General features: G+C 43.8%; 1 protein-coding gene across 1 annotated transcript; it reads left to right on the plus strand.

Annotated features, from left to right (window-relative positions):
- Positions 1-691: 691 nt before the first annotated feature.
- On the plus strand, positions 692-20,861 carry LOC140896469 (protein spire homolog 1). The gene is made up of 16 exons (XM_073308349.1): positions 692-947; positions 3,751-3,782; positions 4,439-4,603; positions 6,313-6,438; positions 6,738-6,806; positions 8,156-8,326; positions 10,757-10,918; positions 11,374-11,503; positions 11,926-12,065; positions 13,623-13,695; positions 14,326-14,474; positions 15,912-16,040; positions 17,371-17,435; positions 18,312-18,339; positions 18,920-19,062; positions 20,501-20,861. The coding sequence occupies exons 1-16, from the start codon at positions 692-694 to the stop codon at positions 20,685-20,687; spliced, it is 2,025 nt and encodes a 674-aa protein (XP_073164450.1). The 3' UTR covers positions 20,688-20,861.
- Positions 20,862-21,471: the final 610 nt, after the last annotated feature.

The raw sequence follows: 21,471 nt of genomic DNA on the forward strand, positions 1-21,471 counted from the left end.
ACTGTTAGGTGATCAGGAAGCATTAATGCTGAACAAAAGGAAAAGCCTTCCACCTGCAGCTTGCTAAGAAACTACCCCTTCCCTGTGGTGAGGATCTGGCCAGAGTGATCCACGTATCCATTACCTCCAGTTGGGTAATTGCAACTCACTGTTTCTGGGGCTGAAGGTGGATAAAATGCAAAAGCTCCAGCTTATATAGAATGTGGTTGCCCCATGGGACATGTCTCTGAAAACACATCACCTCCTTGCTGTCTACTGATCCAGAGGTCTCTTTCAGCATCATTAATTACCAGATGTCTCCTTCCCATATTGTATAGTAGATTATTACCACCCCCACCAATGATGATTTTGTATTTTTCCATGCTGAATCTGATTTGTTGAGCCCAAGAGCCACGTTTGTTCTAATTACAAACCTGTTGAAGTCAATGGAGTTACGCCAGACATTAATTTTTTCATGTTTATAATCTTTCAAGGTCCTTTTTAATTTTTTCTCAGTCTTCATTCACTGGTGCTTGTATAAATAGAGAGTAGATGATGAAAATAATGGTGTCCCTTTAAGGAGCTGTAGCCTAAAGTTGCTCTAAATGGTCCCACCTGAAGAAGAGACAAGGCAGAATGGATAAAAGACGGCCAGAATTGCCTATGGCTGTCTAAGGAGTGGTTGTAGAACATCCTAGAACAAAACAAGCACATGGGGAGTAGTGAAAGTAAAAAAGTAGATTGTTCAAGCTGTGAAGGAAGGAATATCACTAAGGTCTCTTTGGGAGAGTTTCTGAGATGCTGTGACCAGCCAATAAGTGAGGAGCAAGCCTGGGCCCTTTGCTTTCAATGTTGCCATAAAATGAAGCAGTTGGCTCAGGGCCCCTACCCTGTGGTGATTAAAGGTCTGGGAAGCATCCTTATCCATTCTGATGGTGCTGTTTCCTTCATGGTGCATCCTAAGCCTGGTAAGAACAAAGGCACTGGTGGATGGGGCTCTTAAACAAAAGTCTTCACCCTCTGATAATGCTATGGGTTTCTTTATTGTGCCTATGAGAATGTACAGCCATGTGATTCTGTCTTTGAAATGCTTTCTGTGGTGAATTCCATGAATCAATCTACAAATAAAAAACTAACTTGTAGTAGTTCCTGAACTAAATGTCTATGCTCCTAATGTGAAAGGCTGTATTCTCCATAGCAATTAGAGTATCTACAGAGAATGGAGAAGCATACCAGTAGTATTTCTAAAAAAGAATGAGGAGTACTTGTGGCACCTTAGAGACTAACACATTTATTTGAGCATAAGCTTTTGTGAGCTACAGCTCACTTTATCGGTTGCATCCGTTAGTCTCTAAGGTGCCATAAGTACTCCTTTTTGCAAATACAGACTAACACGGCTGCTACTCTGTAACCAGTAGTATTTCTAATGGTTAGAGTATCTGACTAGGAGTCAAAGTTTCCGGGTTCTAGTTCTGCATCTACTGCTCTTCACCACCTATTATATGGGGATGAAATACTTCTTTTTTTTCTAGTGTACAGGGATGTTTTGAAACTTAATTACAGTTTGTAAAGTATTTTTGGCCAGAAAGTGCTACAGAAGTTCAATGTAGGACTATTCCTTCTCTTCTCCCCCCCCCATTATCTTTGATTATTGAATCACTTGTTTTGTGGGATATTTGTACAAATGCTTGAGACAAGGGGCTCTGGTGTGGAAATTGATTGTCTTCACCTACATGGGTGTACACACCCCCAACATATTTATGTTTTAATCTGAAGCTTTGGTGACCTGATAGCTGCTTAGTCATATTGATGCACTTCCTAGCCTGCTTGCTTTCTGCTGTTAGACTTTCTCTGGAAGTAGCAATTGTGCTGGTATGTGTTTGTCAGCATAAGCTGTGGTGGTGAGGGAAGAGGGACAAGTGGCTGATAAAGACTCGGAGTTCATTTTGTGGCAGCATTCAGAGCAAAGCACCTCTCCCACATTCCTTTTTGCTGAAACCTCTCTAAGGATTCTGTGGCTGTTGCTAGATCTTGTATCCTGGAGTGGACAATAAATATGCCTTCCTTTACCAAAGGTCAAACGGTGCAAAGACGGAGCTATATTTAGGCATGTTCTCTTCCTAGCACACCACCACCACCCCAGAGACTACTGGATGCAGAAGGAAAGGAGAATTATTCTTTCTTTGGGGTAACAAACATCCACTAACAGATCACCACCACCATGCGTGGCTCGAGATGGAAGATGCGCCAGGCACCTTCTCTAGTGACCCTTAGATAGTCATATTTGGTTTACCCCCTCTGGAAAGGGGAGGATTGATGTGATTCAAGGCTTCTGGAGGTCTCCACTGTGACACTGTACCCAATATTCTTCATAGTGATATTATGTATGATTAAGCATAATTATGATGCATTTTATGCAAGATGAGTCAAGTGAGGTGTCATTGGAAAAGTTATGATTTGCTGAATATGATTATCCTATTGATATGCATTTATCATTTTCTTATCTAAAGTTATGAATATTGACTATTTATATCAAATGTAGTTACACCTGGGTGATGCCCACTAGGCAAGATAGTCTAGATAGCTGGCTGGGAAGGACCTATTCAGGGTAATGAGCCCTTAGGGAAAACAATAGGCCTTAGGAGAGGCTTACCTCCCACCTGGTGAGCCTTCCTGAGAATGCTCCAGACAGTCTGTAAGTAATGGTTGCTATGACTCCACAAGGTCATGAGACCAGGCCACATTTCTGGACTCCATCTTGGGATCATAGAATATCAGGGTTGGAAGAGACCTCAGGAGGTCATCTAGTCCAATCCCCTGCTCAAAGCAGGACCAACTGACCTTAATATCTATGAAAATCATCCCAGCTGAGGCTTTGTCAAGCCAGGCCTTGTCAGTGTTTTTCCACAAACTGAGTTTTGGATCAAAGGGTTCCCAACATATACTAAAGCTATAGAAGGAAGGGAGTGACATCAGTGGTTCTTCATTCCCCATGCAAGAAGACTCCTGAGGAACAAAGACTGAACTGGGGGAAGTGCTGGACCCAGGCTAAAGGGATTTCTAGCCTGTGTATGAAAGACTTGAGGATTCCAAGCTGCAAAGCAAGTGTAGTTTGTGCCTTAAGAATCTGAAGCCTGCTTGTATTATCTCTTAGGGTGAGAAACTGCTATTCATATCCAATCTGTTTAGTATATTAAGTTTAGTTTGTGTGTTTTGTTTGTTAGGTAATCTGCTTTGATCTGTTTGCTAGATTTTAAGTGATATCTATTGTAGTTTAATAAACTTGTTTTTGCTTTATCTAAACCACTGAGTTGGAGTGAAGTACTTGGGAATCTTGGCTCAGAGAGGCTGTTGCATATTCCTTTCCACATAGAGGGGGAGATGAACTGGATAATAAATTCATACTGGTTGGTGTTTGGACCAGGGCAGGACTAGACCACTCTGGGGTCTTAGGCTGAAAAGCTGGGGGTTATTTTGGCTGTAGCCTTTCTACTGTTGCTTCATGCTGTGGCTGGTCAGAGAACTTGCATGTAACTTCAGCTGGGTGTGTCCCTACCTGGGTGAATGCTGTGGAAGTGTAGGACCAGGAGTGGGTTCTGCAGCTTGTCATATCAGCACAGTGTGAGAGGTCAGAGGGCTCAGTGGTATCCCAGTCAAATCCACCGCCAGCAAGAAACCAAACGCCGACTCCAATTGCCCTCTCTAGTATGGACTTAAAGTCTGTAGGGATTGGTAAACTGCTTTATCTTTTTTCACTTGTTTTCCTTTCAGATGTTAATGAGACTCAACAACTGGAGGAGCAGGTAAGACTCTGGAGTTGAGAGATGACATTCAAGAACCTGTGATCTTTAGTCTGGCAAATGCACAGATACAAGCCTGCATTGATAAAAGGACTAGCTAAAGGAATCTCGGCAGTCTTGCTCTTCAGTGATGCAGCAGGTTCATAAGATTCCATGGTCATCTAATATTCATGGCACTCATGCTATCCCAGTGGCTTGCCTAGGGTGTTGTCTCCTGCATGGGAGTGGAAATCTAGGTGAAGTTCCAGGCTAAATTAAAAAATGACCCAAATTGACTAGGCATAAGATAGACACTGAAGGGGTGGGGGAGGTTGGGTTGTGGCAGGAAATGCTGTCAACGGTGGGTCTGAGATGAAGCAGGCTGCTTTCCTTGCTGCCACAGCTCACTTAAACAATGTTATCTAACTATTTGGGTGTTACAACTGAATTAGGCCCCAGTCTCTCATCCCCAGTTGATCCATGGAGCATCTCAGTAGCCGCTTGAATGACAGCAGTAGGATTATGTTGTGTCCAAAGAGGTAGATGGCCTTGAATGTGGGAAAAGGTGCTGGCATGGTTGGGAGGGATAGAAATGTTGGGGTTCCATTTGGGCACTTTATCTCCACAATACCAAATTACTTCAGCATTAATCTGAAAAACCATTTCCTTGGCTTCTGTAGTTGACAGAGTGTCTGGGAATGGTGATCTATAAAGCCCTGGATTGGGGGATTGACAACCATCTGGAGCGAGAGCTGAGTGAATCACTGGAGAAGCTGATCTCCCTCCTCCTGAAATTAGACACTGAGGCAACAAAACCAGCCATCACTTTCCAGGATGTCCTCAAGGTTCCCACCCCTTCTTATTTTTACTATACGACCATGTCAAATTCTCTAATGTATCTACACTTACCATACTACCTAGTTGTTCCAGTGTATTCTGGGAAAATCTGGTCTTGGCCCCACCAGCGCATGTGAGCTGGTGCACTCCAGAAGATCCTGCTGTGCAGAGATGGGAAGAAGGGGCAAACTAGTTTCACATTGGTCAGGCTACGTACACATGGCCCACACTGTTTGCAGGAAACCTCATGCCATCTTAGGCCACTGGCAAGGACCCCACACAGTTAGGTGTCATAGCTACTAATTGTAGTGAGGATGGGAAAATACACCATGTGTAATGTCTTAACGACTTACAAACTCAATTAATATCTGTAGCATGGGTAGGCTCTTAAACTCTGGTTCTCCTATGGCTGTCTCCTGGTGCAAGTACCTGCCTTGAACTTATGCTCCCTGCAGGCATATTTCTATGAGGTTTTGATTCCTACTTCCCTCTCCTTTGCCTGATTTTCCAAGTCACCGGCAGAGATTCAGCTTATTTGGATGGGGTCTAGATAAGCCCCAGGTGGTAAAAAGAAAGTTATGGGCACATCCGTAAGAAAGTATGGTATTAATGCACCTGTCCTGCCTTCAGGAGAGATTCTTGCAGATAAGAGGAGAATCAGTGCTTGCAGCATTCCGTCTACCTAAAACTATTCTTGGCCTGGCAACTGAATGTAAGTGCAGGCAGTCAGGAGAGACTAGTGCAGTGTCAGAAAGTGGACCCTCCCAAGCAACCTTTTCCCATATCCCAAGGGATAATGGGACCCTCTACTCAAAAGCAGCACTGAAGCTAAAGGAAATGCTTCATCTAATCTTAATTTGCCTCTTTTCAGGCCTCTGGTCTCTAGCAGGCAAGACTCTTATGATATAGCTTTGCAAACCCACCTCTAGGCTAGACTAGCCTTTTTACTAGAAGCCCTCCCCATATGGGGTGGTATTTTTGTATCAGTAGAACTTGGGCAGCATGCAGGCACTAAGAAAAACTTTATCCAAAGCAACACATGGTCTCTGGTCAGTGCTCTAGCTTCAAAGCACAGTCCAGACACTAAGCCTCACCACCCCTCTTTCATTTTACATATGGGGAAACTGAGGCACATAAAACCTGATTTGTCCAAGGCCTTATACCAGGTTTCTGAAAGACCTGGGGTTTGAATGCTAATGATTCCTACTTTGTGCTCAGTCCATTACTGTTCTCAACGAAGCTTTCTCGCTGCCGGTCAACTGGCTGGTGTGTTCAATGCACAAGCAGCCATAATTTCAGTCTGCCAGGCTTATTTTTAGATTTAAGGAAAACCGAGAATAAAAACAAGTCTTCATGAGAGTACACAGTGGCTTCCTCTAACGTGCTGTCTCTGCCATGTCTCAGAAAAGGGCAGCCTCATCAGAAGACAGTGTTTAAATTTCCAGTATATAAAAGAGGATAAATTACATAGCTCCCTACATCATAGTTGGCACAAAATTGAGCTTTCCCTTTCTCTAGTCCTTTGCCCTCCCAGCAGAAGGGAAGGCTCTTCTGAGCTATAACATGCAAGGGACACAAGAAAAGGTGATCCTAATTTCAGAACCTGAGTAAACTGGAAACTGAGAGATGCAACCTGCCTCTGTCCCCAGATCCTTTATTTCAAGGAGGACTTTTCTCCAACCATCAGTGCTGAGTATATGGCTGAATTTCCTTTCAGATCTGTGAGGAGCATTTGCCCAGGCCCTCTGAGGCTGCCAGCTATTACAGAACAGTCTGCAGGGCTCTCTTTGCTGAGTACATAGATCTTCAGAAACTAATGCTCACCCTACAGAGCTCCAAAGAGGTATTTTGGGACCATCATTAAGCTGTCTCTTTCTTCCTACCCCACGCACTTAATTCCAGGCTAATCCTCTTGCCTTTTCCCCAAGCAGAAGGTTATTAAGCTAAAGTTCTATTCCCTGCATGTGAAAGGGGTGGGCTTTCTCCCAAGAGCCAGAATACATTAATCTCATGGATTTGTCTTCCATGTTGTTTTTTCAACTGTTGAAGTTGTCAGTACTGTGACTGGGGCTGGATGGACAGGAATGGTCTAGGAATGACTGGAACAGTACAGACTAATCAGCTCACATCTTCATTTGACAGAGTCTACGAAGAATGGATATGGAGGACTTGCTGGAAAATGACACTCAGAAGGAGAAGGATAATTACTGGGTAAGGATTTAGAATTCTTGGTTTTGTTTTTTATACTCCCTCTGTGAGGCCTTCTCGTGACTTCCCAGCTTAAAACAAATAGATAAACATAACCAGTTAAAACCCTCTAAATACCAAGTGACACGTTATACTAAATTCTAGCTCTTTCTGGGAATTGCTATCCACACCAAGAGCAGGTCTCTTCTCTTCGGTCTTGTCTACACTGCCAACTTTGGGGAGATCTCCTACTGTAGCACTGTAGATCAGCCAGGGACATTCTAGCCACCATGTCACATAGACCTGCTGTGAGCAGGTCTAGATGTCAGGATAGTTGAGGGCCATTGGCTTCAACTGTTAGCACCTGTTCAGCTCCATCAGTGCTAAAGCAATGGTGGGAGATATAGCTTCCATATTCTTCTCTCTCCGACCCCCCCCCTTCCTCCCCATCCCTTCTAGTCTTATCCCTCTAGTTGGTAAACTCCAGGATTGCTGGGGCAGGGACAACTACTTGTTCTGTTCTGTCCAGGGCCAGTGAATTCAGTGCTCATGCAAAAGTAAACAGCTCTTCTGATTGGAGCCTTGCCAGGGTAAACCAATGCACTGGAGTCTGCTAAGAGACAGGAACAGCAACCCCCAAGAGACCTGCTCTTTGTCTAAATAGTGTTCACTTTGAAACATAACAAACCATTCATACGAAAATGTTTGTGAAGTTTGTGTTTAGGCATATTTTCAATTTTGTCATGTATTAAAATAAACTAGCAAGTTAACTCTCACTCCCCAGACCACTAAATCAACCTCATAGCTTATTCAGGGAAGACCCGAGTAAATGCATGGGCCTTTGCAGTATGGCCTGAAATCCCAAGAGATTCTGCTGCACTTAATTAAGAAAAGTGCTGTTTCAAAAGCAAGAGCCCCATTGCCAATCCTCTGCCTCTAGTCTCCCAGATTCAAGCCCCCCAAAGAGCCAGTTGCTTACACTATCCTGACAGGTAGCCAGGGCCCACGTTGAGCAGGGCTTCATAGATTCATGTCAACCCCTTGAATGGTATCTGGTAGCTAAAGCAGTCTATGGAGCACAGGATTATACACTTAATATGCTGAATATCACCATTAGGCAGACCCCTCCTTTGGCACATCTGGTGCAGAGCTGTGCTGTCGTAGCTATATACGTATGTTGGAGTATCTAAGGCACCGATCATCTTGACCTCAATGCTTAGATGCCTCTTTGGAATATAACTGTTGCCCCAGCCTTTAAGTGTGTGCACCCCCTGACAAATGGCTGAAGTGGGTGGAGCATGTGCATAGCTCCACCCCCGTTTGCATTAATGAGGCTAATGCTGTTAGCTCTTCCTCTGCATGTGGCCCTTTAGCAGGCTAGCTTGTGGCACGGTGTCCTCGGGGAGCTGCAGAATGGTGTGAGGCTGCGCAAGGCCATGGAGCGACCCCGACGTAGCGTTCCTCCCAAGGAATACACCCGCTCTCCCTATGAGCTCTTGACAGAGGACATCCGATGCAAGAGGTACACCCTCCGCAAGGTGAAGGTGAGCAATGGTTCTCAACATGCTTAGTTTGGCATCTGCTACTCTAGCTACCTGGCATCTGACATCTGTTTGATTAAACCCAACCTGTGTCCTCGGAATAACTTCCAGGCTCCAAGGGTGAATGAGAATTCATGAGCTCCACTTGTGCATATAATGGCCACCACATTCACCCACCAACTCACTTCATTTCCAAGAACTAAACTTAGCGCTGTGTAAACCATTCTAGGCTACCTTGTCTGAAGCCACTTCATAAAACTGTCTCTTGCTCGCTACCTTTCCCAGCTCTGGAATCACTGATCTGTCTCTCCACAGGCTCTCCAGGGTGCATCCTACCTGATCTTCTTGGCAGTATGCCATTCAGAAATGGAGGACTCTTACATGAAATGTATCCAAAGGGAAGTTTACTAGTGGTCTGCCTTAAGCAGAGGGCCTTAAGCAGCACTCACTGACTTGAATGGGGGTTTGGGCAAAATAAGGAAAGCTGAACAAGTTCCCAGCAAGTCCTGTTGTGCTGGCTGAAGTGTTAGTGGGCTCCAAAGCTGCTGATGTGCCCAGAGATGACGATGGAGTTCCTCTAAAGGACTGCAGCATCACCACTCACTTGTCACTGCTTGAGCTAGGTCAGTTTTAAAAGCTGGCATGAGGTTGTGCAGTGTTGCGATCTCTTGCAAGCCGACTCTTTGGCACGAGATGAGACAGTTACAAAATAAAAATCTTGCCTAGCACGCTAAACGCCAGTTCTTCAGCTGCTTATTGTATGCCCTCCTAAGGTGAGGGGGAATAACATACCTGGCTCAGCCAAGGCTGAAGAGCTTCACTTTGAAAATCCTCCCCTCGCCCTCCTTCACCAGCTGTCAAACACCAGCTCCTGGACTGTGGTGGTGTCCTTCCAACTGGGCTGAGAAACTGTACTTGAAGCCTGAGTCTGAACGCCGCTAATAGGGCATACACCATTCACAAGGTGCTTAGATACTCTGGTGATCAGGGGAAAGCAGAGGAAGTACCTTAGAGTAGGCTATATGTAACACCAACAGACTCCGGTTGTCAGTGGGTGGGATCGAACCTGGGACCTCTGGAGCTTAGTGCATGAGCCTCCACCACATGAGCTGGCTGTTAACTAAGGCTGTAGAGCAGACTTATTGGTCTTTTTATCTCTAAGTGGTCTTGGTGCTACTAGATAAGACTGAACACCACACTCAGGAGGTGAGTGGGTTACGTACACATAGGAGGTGGTATATCACTAGTTGTTATATGTTATGAGGCATAAATTGCAGGTGCACTCAAACCTAAGGCAGCAGAATGAACTGGGTCTTCAATTGTGATCCATGGATCATTAGTGTCACAAATACATCACTGTAACAAAAGCATTTATCAAGCAGTTGTACATGTACCTCCTGCTAGCTACAGTGCAGTCCGTGATCAAAACAGCCTCTGGAAACCACAAGTGAGTCATCAAAATTCAAATGAGCCCCTCTGCACCTTCAGTGCTGCTTTGCATCAGTCTGTATCAAACCAGGGTCAAGTTTGCAAGCACAAATGAGAGGAACAGGCAACACGAGGATAAATGGCAAACTGACCTGGAGACCCAGTGCTAGTATCTTCCCCTCACTCTCTGCATTCCCCAGTGCTTTCCTAAAGAGCAGGGTGTTAGAGCGAACAGCACAGGTACAAAATACGGCTAGCCAACAAACGCAGCTTCACCCGCTATACTAAATGGAGTCTGGTTTCATTTTCTCAAAATATTGTCCTCTTGTGACAGCCCTACGCTTGCTGCAGGAGGGGTTGCAGAAGAGGTGCCCATGTGATATAATCTGTCTTAGTGTTCTCCAATGAGAACTTGAGAGAAAAACTTGTATGTGCCTGCTAGCTACTTCTGTTACAGTTAACCTGTTTAGGAGCTTCTTAAACTACAAGGAGGTGCTATTCGTGCTTTACTGGGTGGGGAAGTTCTGCTAAGCTCTAATGCATGAAGTCCCCTCTCTGTGTGACCATGGTCTGGATATATTGTAATTTTGGAGTTGGAGTATGTTGAGGTTTTAGAGCCTTGAAACTCCTTATGCTACTTCTATGCATGATCTTTTCATGGGCTGCAGGAATTTTGTAAGCCTTATGCACATACCTAAGTGCTCTACCCAGCTCCCAGTAGATAGTCGTGCTATTTCTTCACAGGCTTTTCTCCTTGCAACAACATCTTACAATCCTATTGCCCTTTTTACCCTTCACTCCCAAGAAGTGTTTTATAATAGGACTCTTGTTTAATCTCTTGCCTATAAAGATTCTCTTGAGTTAGAGGCACACTTGTGAAATGCCATGAGTGGCTATGTAAGGTCATGAAACTGTATTTCCTAGTTCATCCTCCATTTCTGGGGAAGGAGGCTTTTCAAGAAAAAATGAACTTTCATCACTTCAGTGTCCTTTTCGCCCTTTCAGATCAACAGTGAGCAAAACTGCAAGAGCTCTGAAGGCAACACAGGTCCTTCACAGCCTCCTTTAAAGCCAATAAGTGACTTGTTTAGTTGTGATGGCATGAACAGAAGGATCCCTGAACTGGCTGAAGCAACACTGACCTATCCCATTCCCAAGTCCGGCAAGGTAGCTGGAATGTTAGACCATCCCTTTTTTATATATAGGCCAAATTAAAAGACCCCCTGTGTTACAGGGGGAAGGGAAGATGACTCAGATCTTCAACCTTTTCTCCCCTAGTCATTTCTAACTAATGCAGCTGCTTCTCTTCCTTTTTGCCTCCTAAAATGTTTCTGAACAGTCTTGGTCAAGCTATGGTTCACTTACTATAGCTTCTACTTTGAGTTGGTCCATGGAAATGTTCTCCATTGATTAGCAAAACACTCTATTTTTCCTATAGATTGGAATTTGTGTGGAAAGTGCACAGGTTACAAATGGTGAGAGTGCTGGGGATACAGAATTTCTGGCTGGGTGTGGAGACTGACTTGTGAAACAGTGCCCTTCTCAGAAAGGGCATGTCTATATTGCTCTGGGATCTTCATTTTATCCAGTGGCTTTTCATAGCTCTCTACTTCATGTTGCAGGCCTCAGAGAGGAAGCTGAAAGAGAACTCCCCCAAAGAACCCAGTCTGCACGACCTGCTCATGACAGAAATAAAACAGACACACAAGCTTCGACCGTCTTCCACAGAGACAAATGGGAGCAGGCACAAAGGTACCTACTGGTACTGCTGAGCATCCACTAGTAGTAGGCATACGTGTGATGTATGAGTTAGTCATGGGTCAAGTAAGGGATGCTAAGGCACTCGGATCAATTTTCAGAGGCACCAGCATTGCTACTTTTCAGACAGAATCATAACGTTGTAAGACTGGAAGGGCTCTTGAGAGGTCATCTAATCCAGTCCCCTTCATCTCTGGCTTATGTCACCTGCTAGGGCCCATGTGCCTGGGCTGGAGTCTCTCACCTCTTACAAGAAAGATGGGGTAAAAGGCTCTACTCCTGTGAGACTAAAAGGAGGCAAAGGGTTGCTGAGCCATCACCGCCTCAGAGAGGTCCAGTGTGAGACTTATGGAGTCTGTCGTCAGTGTCTTGCTCACTTAGGTTGCAGTTCTTGGTTTGGTTTTGTTTTTTTCCAGATACTTTTGTGATGCCAATGTTTTCTTTGAATTCCCTGTGTGGCAATGTCTTATCTGTCCAAAATGCCAGTACGGGGCTTACAATTCACAAAGTTAAAAAACAGCTGCTGATCCCTGACTTGCTGGTCCCAGAATTTCAGGTAAGTCCTTTTAAATGAAATCTTGCTATTATAGAGGCTGAAATGGCCAAAATATATTGGCACCCTGGAACTTCAGGTTCAAAGCCCAGCATGGGCAACTTGGCCCTTCACTCTTCTAGGGTGAATAAATTGGAGTACCAATCAGTTGATATGAGTCCTATCTACCCTCCGGAAATCCAAGCCCTGTGTAAAAATGGATCATTTGTGTAGTATGGATGGAGGCTTTAAAACTGAGGTTCAGTGCACATTCCATGACTCTTTTCATAAGAGTTGGAATCTGTGAAGCCAATGTTAGCCAAAATGTCTTCTGCTCCCCTTCCCTTTATCACTGATCTACACTCCAGAGATGTCTGCATTTCACGTGTTATGGGATATAGTGGAGATATACTACTCACTGCAAGTTAATCATTCAACCTTCTCTGCTTGTGGAATATCTGAGCAAACAGTTTAATTCAATAAATTAGAATGATCATAATATTAAAAAAATAACCCTATGAGTTGATCATGAACAGTTCTGAGTACTTGGTGTCTGAAATTCAAGCTGTGTTTAATCAGTCACATTTCTTTGTTTTCTGTTCCCTAATGCAGTCACTTTTTTTTCTTCTGGCACAAATACTCCTGCACATAAACTGGACGTTTTCCTACATGCACTTTTGTCAGTGAAATGCTTTCCTTTGACTTAAGCAATTGCAAATGTGAATGAATATTTGCATAAAATATCTAGCTGTATTTGCACAGCTCCCGTGTATAGTTGGTAGAAACTTGTGATCATTCTGATGACAATGTCTCATATAGCTCCATTGATTCTGAATCCTATTGGTGTATCTCTAGTGGTAAGGCTTGTACAAATGCTCTTGGCTAGCAGGATTGCAGCAGCACAAGCTAACAATTCAGGATTTTAAAACAAAATCCAGTTATTAAGGTTTCCTGTATTCTAAGGATCTCTTAAGCAGTTTCTATTATAGGGTCTTGAACTTCCACTAGTTTAGATTAGAGAGAGGCCAAGGCATTGGTACCTGGAACCATCTGGGGATTAGGCTATGTCACCCACAGAATTTCCTGAGTTGCTTTCATGAGTTCCTGCATGCAAACTGGAGCCAGGGAAAATTTAGCTTCCTGCATGGCCCCAAAGCTGTAGGAGGAGAATCTAGATTCAAGGGCTTCATCTGAACATCTTCCATCCCTGAAACTTTTGAGGGTGGCTGGAGTTGACGTTAGGATTTGGGTCCCATCTCCACTTTTTAAAATCTTTACTGGGTCAAATTCATCCTTGATGTAACTCCAGTGGAGTTTGACTCATTATTGCTCTTAATAATCTGGAGCATGGTGTGTGAATTGAGGTGAACAAGCCAGCTAATTTCACCACTACTTCTGCTTACCTTACCACTGCCAGATTGGCACTCATAAGAACCCCTGTTGTCTCCTTCATTGTCAATGAGGAGCATATCTGCTATTCTCAGGGGCTATAGATTATGGGGAAGTGACCTTCCCACCCAACCCTACCTCTCTGATGTGGTGTTTTATACCCACTAAGAATCTCCCACCTGTGATCCACAGGAAGCAGATGGGGCATTGAAATACAACTTGGGAGTCATCTCACACAGATCTGTACTGACCTCATGCAGCACAGGTCAGTATGCCCGTTCCTGTCTTACTCTCCCCTCTCACAACATGGTCTAAATTCTTGAATCAATGGGTCCTCCACATTCTGATGAGCTGACCCCAGTCCATCTTTCTCGACTTCCTCCTCGTTTTTGAAGTCACTTGTCTGCTAGAGCCATCTGATGTGAGGATCTCCATAACATGGAGTTGCTGGCATGGAGAGTGACCTTTCAAATCAATTCCTGGCTGTGAAACTTCTTGAATCTGTTAAATTTCTAAATAGTAACAAAATTCTTCATGCTTCCAGTTTCAGGCCTCAAGATGTATGTTATGGTAGCAAACATTCAGTGAGGCTTTAGAATGTGTGAATGAAAGGAATAAGTTAATCATTGATTTAAAGTAGGACCCATATATAAACAAAACATCACAGTTTCTTGCTTACATTTCTAATCAGAATTTCCCAATTACTTGGTGCTTCTGTGATTTTTGGGTAAGGGGGAGGAAGGGAAGAGGGTCTTTAGAACAGGCTTCACTGCCTTCAGAAACTGATCAGCCTGTAGTACTTAAGCATTTCACTCATCTAGAGAATCTCTAGAAGTTACCAGATCACATTTACGCTTTAACTCCTTGTTGTCATTTCCTACTTTACCATTTCCAGATTGCTCTGCAGACTGCACATTTACCCCCAAGAGCGTGCCAGTGCGAGGAGACTGTAAAACAAGCAGCTTCCTGAATCTAAATCCACGACAGCCTTTCTGCCGAGGGAGGTCCAAGTCTTTAAGGAGTGCCCTTCAAATCGAGGAAGATGTAAGTCCTGCATGGGCCTGCAACTCCGCTCCCAGTGGTGCCAAAAGCTGGTAATGAGCTGGCCAGGCTACTGTCCCAAGGGTTGCAGCTTGATGTTAGGATAGAAGTGAGCGCTAAAATGGAACATGGGATGGGGAAAATGGACTTCCCCCAACTTTTGTAATTTGAACTCTTAATAGAACTGGCCAAATTTTGACAAACTTTTTCAACAAAAAATAGATATAGCAACACCAAAATGTTTTACGAATTTGACAGTTTTGCTGAATTGTTTCAGTTTGAAATTTTTGTTTTGAAAGTGTCAAAATGAAATGTTTAGATTTTGTTTTTAAAATCCATTTTTGGTTCCAAATGACTGTTTGATTAAAACACTTAAATAGTCTAAATCAATCCAAGTTTAAAATATTCTAAATCAAAACACAACGTTTTGTTCAACTCAAACCTTTGGATTTTAGAATTGATAGCAAGCGCAAAAAACCCATTATTCACACAACTCTGCTCTTCAGTGCCTGCTCCTCTGCTAGTTAGCACAGCTGGTGCTGTTCCCTTCTAGCTTGGCTCTTCTGAATATGTGATGGGGTAACTATCCCTTGATGATGAGTAATGTTTAAACTAAATGGTATATGGCTACAGTTCTAGAGCTCCTGCAGAATGTTAAAAATGCACCTGAAAGTGCATGTTCAGCAGAAACTAGCATAACGCACATTCTACTAACCGATAACGTCAGAATCGGTTAACAAGCATGCTACACGGTGCTCCTAACTGAACTTCAGGAATAAGGCATTTCAAGGCGTTGTTAGGAAAACCAAGCCATGACTGACAACAGGTGTCGCACAGGTTCCAAGTAGGAGTTCTGTGGTCTTCAGCGGAGCCTAAAACTGGGACTAAAGTGCCTAAGTACCTTTGTGGCTCTGGTCCTCCATGCTAAATTTTGTACTGCACCTTTAAATGCGGTCCCTTCACTGCTGCAGTAAGACCTGCTGTTTTGTCACCTATCTGCTGCAGAAAGGGATACACCGCATTTTTGTATCGGGGTGGCCTTTTGGACTTATCCTAATACAAAGAGGCCCTTCATTGTATCGGGAGCAGAGAATATAAGTGTGGCCTGAAGCTCTTTTTCATGGCTGGTTTTCAAAAACTACTTCTTCAGAACATGGCTCACCTTCAAGATGGGAGCCAGGTGCGTCCCTTGCCATCCTTCACTCCCCTCAGCCTCTGGCATGGCTGTATTGTGACTCAGAAGGGCACTTTACCAGGCAGCCCTCTATTGTCTCAGAACCTGAGCTTGAGAGGAGATGCTTGAGATGACTTGGGCAGTTGCTGTACTGCAGACCCATCAGTCACCTGGGGCTGGAGTTCAATTCGGGTTTAGAATCCCACTCAAACAACTGGCTTTTTTTTCTTTGGTCTTTAACTCTTAGCTATCCTTTTTTTGTCTAGGATTACCCCTCTCCTACAAGTTGGCCATCACCAACCATTGCTGAACTGATTGGAAGCAGATATGCCGTGATGTCTGAAATGGAGGGCTCCCGCCAAAGAGATGGTTATAGTAGATCTTCAAGAGCCAGGGTATTTACCATTCTCCCTAGATGTACTGCCCTTTCTTTCTGAAGAACCTGCTGGCTCCATTCCTCTTCATGCACTCCTGTCCTTTCATTCCTGGGAATAACATGTGCCTGATAACCAAATGGATCCCAAGTGGCTTCACTTAACCCTATAATACACTGATCTTCAGGAATCCTGCCCCGGTCCACATGGAAGCTTTAGACACTGCACAGTGTTAAATTTCTAAGTAAGTTTAATTTGCCCACTGAGCCTAGACCCTAGCTAGTTCTCCAGTACTCCATGCTGTTGCCCAACAGATCCCTTCTTTCCAAAGTAAGAAAACTCTGTCATAGCTGGCCCACAAGAACCAAATGGGTTTAAGATGCAATACTTAACTAGGATTTCTGACATTCCTAAAAGCTCTAAGCAAATGCAAACCCTAGACTTTTAGCTGAAGGACATTCAGATACTTGGACTATGAGACCAAAGTGTTTTTCTTGAGCAAAAGGAGTTTCTCCTAACATAGTTGTTCACTTCCACTGTCCAACTATGGTGTCCTTCACCCTGAATCCTAAGGTGACCAGATAGCAACTGTGGGGGGAGGGGGGGAGGAAACGGGACAGGGGTGAGGGGTAATAGGCACCTATATAAGGAAAAAAGTCCCAAAAAATGGGACTGTCCCTTTAAACAGGATATTTGGTCACCCTACTGAATCCTCACTTTCTTCACACTTCTGTCGGAGTCCCCAACGCTGCTTGTGTACACCCTGCCTTCTTTCTGCCTCTTCTGTAATAGTCTTCCACGATCCCCTCCCTTTCTTGACTATTGAAACTCTCTCCTCTTTGGCCTCCCCAAGTTCTGGTGCTCCAGGCTGAGACCTGTGGCAATACCGCTTCTCACCACCATGTGTGCTTTATTTAAAAACAGAACAAAAAAAACTCCAAGCTATTCCTCAGCTTTTCCTATGGCTCATCATCCACTTCAGGATCAAAATTTGCCTGACACTTTAATCTCCCTGGAAATAATAGTCTGTCTCATTTCCCTATCCCCACCTTGCTTTCTTTATTGGATGGCTATGGTCGTCCACACAATCTAGCCATCAAGAGCAGCTCTTACTGTCTGAATCAAATCTTGTCATCAACACTCAAGTTTCAAATCTTCTCTGAAAACTTCTTTGCCTATGGCTTTTAATTCTTATGTCTCTGCCTTCCTGTATTTGAACTCTGTTACTGTATGTAGATCTAAAGCCTTCAGGATGCTGAATAATATAGGATATGCTATTCTGTACTGGCAACAGTTACTGCTTGCCAAGAGTTACTTCCCATTGGCATTCATAGGTAACTCTTATCTGCAGGTCTGTTTCAATTGCCATAAGCAGATGGTCTTTCTGTGGCCTTACAGGTGTCATCTGTGTAGCAGGTAAGCTGATGTAGAAGGACTTTATGGGGCAGGAGAAAGGATCATAAAAACTATTCTAAAGTGTCCAATTGCAGCACTCAATGGAGCAAGTTGTTTATCCCTTTAATTTTGCCTGCATAGTTGAGCACTATTGTAACTGTTTTCTCATGTTGGGAAGACTGTTCCCTTTGTAGTGTCTTAGTTAATTTAATTTTAAAATTCATGAAAGATAATGAAATTCTTACCATTCAAGAACCATCCTTGTTCCCCTATACTTGAGACTGCTCTCCGCTGCAAAGGTGGAATCTGACTGTCCCCAAAGTCCTGGGGCAGATGGTGGCTTGGTTCTAGATCAGGCTCCTAGGCAAATGCTCAGAGTCAGGATCTTATGGATGAACAGTGAAATTATCTGAATGCTTCAGTGACTTGGAACACGTTGAGACCCCTCTGCTTGTTCATAAACTGTAAGATTTGTTCATGTGTGTGGGGGGGAAACAAATCTGGGGCCTGTTACAGACTTAGTCATTTTAACTACATTTGAGGCAAAGCAGTTTGTGAACCGTGGGTCATCCAGCAGCAATCAAACACCCTGTCATTTGGTGACCTAGTCACACAACCCTAGTATTGAATTGTGAATATTGAGTACATGTGGCAAATAGTGAGTAGTTCCGTAGGCTGGAGCTTTTTCACACATCAGTCATTTAAACTAGTACGTGTTAGTCTGTTCACAAATTACCAGTGAACAGGGAAGTTCTAATTGAAGCCAGGTGAATAAGTCAGAATTGCAAATTCTTTTGAGCTTGTTTGGAAGACACATCTTTGTCTGCAGTATTGAGATCTCCTGAACTCTGTTCAAATAATAACACTGGTTTTTTTCCCCTCCCCTCCCCCCTTTAGTGTCATCTGCTGCAATTGCTGCATCAAGGTAAGTCCGTTACTCTGTACAGCAGTTTAACTGATTAATTTCTATGTCTTGACACTCCCCACCATGTGTCTTACCTAATCATAAAATAATTTCCTCTGTCCCATTGCCTCTTCCAATTTACCTTAAACCTCTCTCCGGGTTGCCTCGAAGAAGATGGAAGAAGCTGTCTCAAGATTCCAAATCAGTAACAAAAATATATACACCCCCAAAAGTATGGTCAGTTGCATAGTCTAAGGGACCAGATGGAAAACAACATATTTTTCTGGCTTCTCTTCAAAGCTTGGCCATTAACTTGCTGTGACGTTAAGAAAGTTGCTTCACTTTGTTCCTCCTTTTACTCCTGTGACAATGGAGATGATGATGCCTATCCATCTTTGTAAAGTGCTTGGAGACCTCTGGGTGAAGTACTTATTACAGTGAACTTCCTGACCCTGGTACAACTAAAATCTCTCCCCCTTACTAGTATATTAATATATCGACTAGTCCTGCATTTGGCAAACTTGCCCTGAGCCATACTGGCTTTTCAAAACTGAGAATTTGTTCTGTTGGTGACTTAAGTTTCATGGCATTCTGGTTCTAGATGTCTCTGCCCTCCAGACCATGTGTGCATCTTCCGCTTAGCTTAATAAAACCACTGAGACTCTCCAAGGAGGAGGACTCGGCTACCCAAGACCAGAAATCCTCACAGTTGTTTTTTGAAGTAGAACATTGGGATTGTTCTAGGTGAGGTTTTTTGTTTTTGTTTTAAATGTAAGACTTTCTATAGTCTTTCACTTTCTGGGTGTCTCAAAGTTCCTTTCAAGGGAAGGCATTGCTTCTGTGAAGTGGGACCAGGGTAGGCAAATACAATGGCTATTAGACATTAGTGCCTTTGGCCAATAGTATGTTACACTGAATGGCTGTCGGCCTACCCATTATCCTGGTTTATTAATGACTCTCTTGAAAAGGGACCATCAGATCTCAGGTTCCGAACAGAGATGGGTAGAGTAGACTACAGTTAACATCTCACCTAAAAGACTTCCATACCTGATATCTGTCTCTTTCTCCAAGTTAATGCTATTGGAGAAAAATTCACCCAATAATCCCTATCCAGTGTTTGTTTGTTTTTTATTCTCTGGGACATTAAAGCGGATAAAACTCCCTCAGGGTCCAATATATCTTGTATATCACCACAGCTTAGATACAAACTGGGACTCCTGTTCACAGGCAGTAACTTTAGGTGATCCAGAGGAATCCTCCCCTCTGGCAAACTAATAGCATCTTGTGCATAGGCTACAGTATCTGAGTGCATCACAGAATACATAAAGTAGCAAGCAGTCTCTTTGTTCTCTCCTTTTTCTGCTAGTATGTTAACTTTTTTTTGTCTTCCCCTTTTATTGTGGGAAAGCTATTCCAAAAAGATAGTTTAAAACCTGTCCCAAATGTGTTAAGGTCTGGACATTCTTGGCTCTCGTTATAAGGAGCCCCATAGCTATGGGCTGGTGGCAGGGTAAGGGTTGGGGGAGGTCAGAAGACCTCTTCCTTCTAGGCTGAAGTTGCATTGTCCATTATGAGAGCAATATTAGGAAACTCTTGGATTTGAAAGGTGTCTTTGGGGCGGACAAGACCTGTCCATTGCAGCATTTGGATTTGATCTACTTTTCAGTGTGGGTCAGTACAGTGTTCGGAGTACAGAGATGATAGCCATTAGTATTGCTTAACAGGTGGGTAGCTGCATTCAGAACCAGTTGGAGCTCTGCCAGGGTAGCTGCTCTCACTGCAAGGCATGGCACATGGTGGTGATTGAGGCTGGAGGTGACAAATACAAATCACCAGGGCCAGACCATTTATCAGAAAGTTGTGACCCCGTCTTGACCAGCCACAGCTGTAAAGAAAGCACATTAGTAACTGTGGGGATCTATTTATCTGCATCCTAGAGGTCACTGCTATCTTGATCATTGGAGGCCATGTTCCCACCCCCAACCCCTCCCCAAATGCAGATGAGCTGGTGCTTGCTTGTTCCAGTCATGTCATACACTGAAGGGAGTAGAAGGTGCTCAGCACCATCCAGGACTGTACTCTAGATGAAGTGCTAAGTGGGTGTTGGATCAGATCGGGAAAGGGGTTGGCAGAACACTCCACCTATTTAACTGAAGCCTGGATTCATTTTTGTAACTTTCAGAGTACCACTAGTGTTTGAACCCTATTGCCTAGCACAGTCTCTTGCCTCTCAGAGAGAGACCGTGATGGACTGGCCTTCTATGGACGTCTGTACCAAATGTGAGCAATACCTATTGCATGTCCTCTCCAGCCAGCAGCAATGCATCCCTCCCAAGAAAAGATCCAGGTCATGGACTGAACTGGAATGACTCCTCTCCAAATGTGTCTCCTGTCCTATTGAGTCCTTTACATTTTTGTGTTTTTTTTGCACCTGAAGAAGTGAATATATTAACATAAAGGCCTGAATAAAAGACCCCCTGCTGGATACTCTTGGCTACCCAGAAGGCACAGCTGTTTACTTATAGTGAAATAGTGTAAAACATTGTGGCTCTCAGCAATCTGCTTTTTATTTATTTAATAAATTAAATAATAAATGTTGAAGCACTATCATGCCTCTAGCATCTCATCCTTCACCACACTTGCTGTCACCCATAAAGACCATGGAAATCTAATAGTCACTGCCAAAGGGCAATCCCTATCATCTAAATAGTGAAATAGCACAGTAAGTGGGTGGGAATACTCACCCCAAAGCTCTGTTGCTTAGCAGGGGGAAAATGAGGCTTCCATCACATGATCACACCCCTCATGCTCACTCTGCCCTTCTTCCGCCCGCCCCCCCCCCCCCCCAATAATTGGCTCATTTAACATCACCAGAAATTAACTGCAGATACAGAATAGGATTCTAGCTATGGCCAGCAGACAAACTGCAGGGCTTGCAGCTTGGTTGGTAAGCAAGTCTCTTTAGTGCTTCCAGCTCTTCTGGAGGCTGTCAGTACTATGCCAGCAGGGCAACCCTCCATCACCACCTACAGTAGTTGCTCTCAGCCCAGTACTTTGCTTTTAGTCTGGCCTTGAACTTTTTCAACTGTTCTGAATTGGACCATATTGCTGCTTTGTGATGCTAAAGTGGAAAAATAAAGAGCATTTTGGTAA

This window comes from Lepidochelys kempii, chromosome 1 (genome assembly GCF_965140285.1).
Source record: "Lepidochelys kempii isolate rLepKem1 chromosome 1, rLepKem1.hap1, whole genome shotgun sequence".
In the NCBI taxonomy this organism is placed as follows: domain Eukaryota; kingdom Metazoa; phylum Chordata; order Testudines; family Cheloniidae; genus Lepidochelys; species Lepidochelys kempii.

What these genes read in the sequence shown, in the direction of transcription:
- LOC140896469 (XM_073308349.1), top strand. Translation starts at nt 692, where the DNA reads ATGGGGAGTAGTGAAAGTAAAAAAGTAGATTGTTCAAGCTGTGAAGGA. An exon ending in CCCTACAGAGCTCCAAAGAG is followed by an intron (nt 6,439 to 6,737) that starts GTATTTTGGGAC and finishes TTCATTTGACAG; the next exon opens with AGTCTACGAAGAATGGATAT. An exon ending in AGGTGTCATCTGTGTAGCAG is followed by an intron (nt 17,436 to 18,311) that starts GTAAGCTGATGT and finishes TCCCCCCTTTAG; the next exon opens with TGTCATCTGCTGCAATTGCT.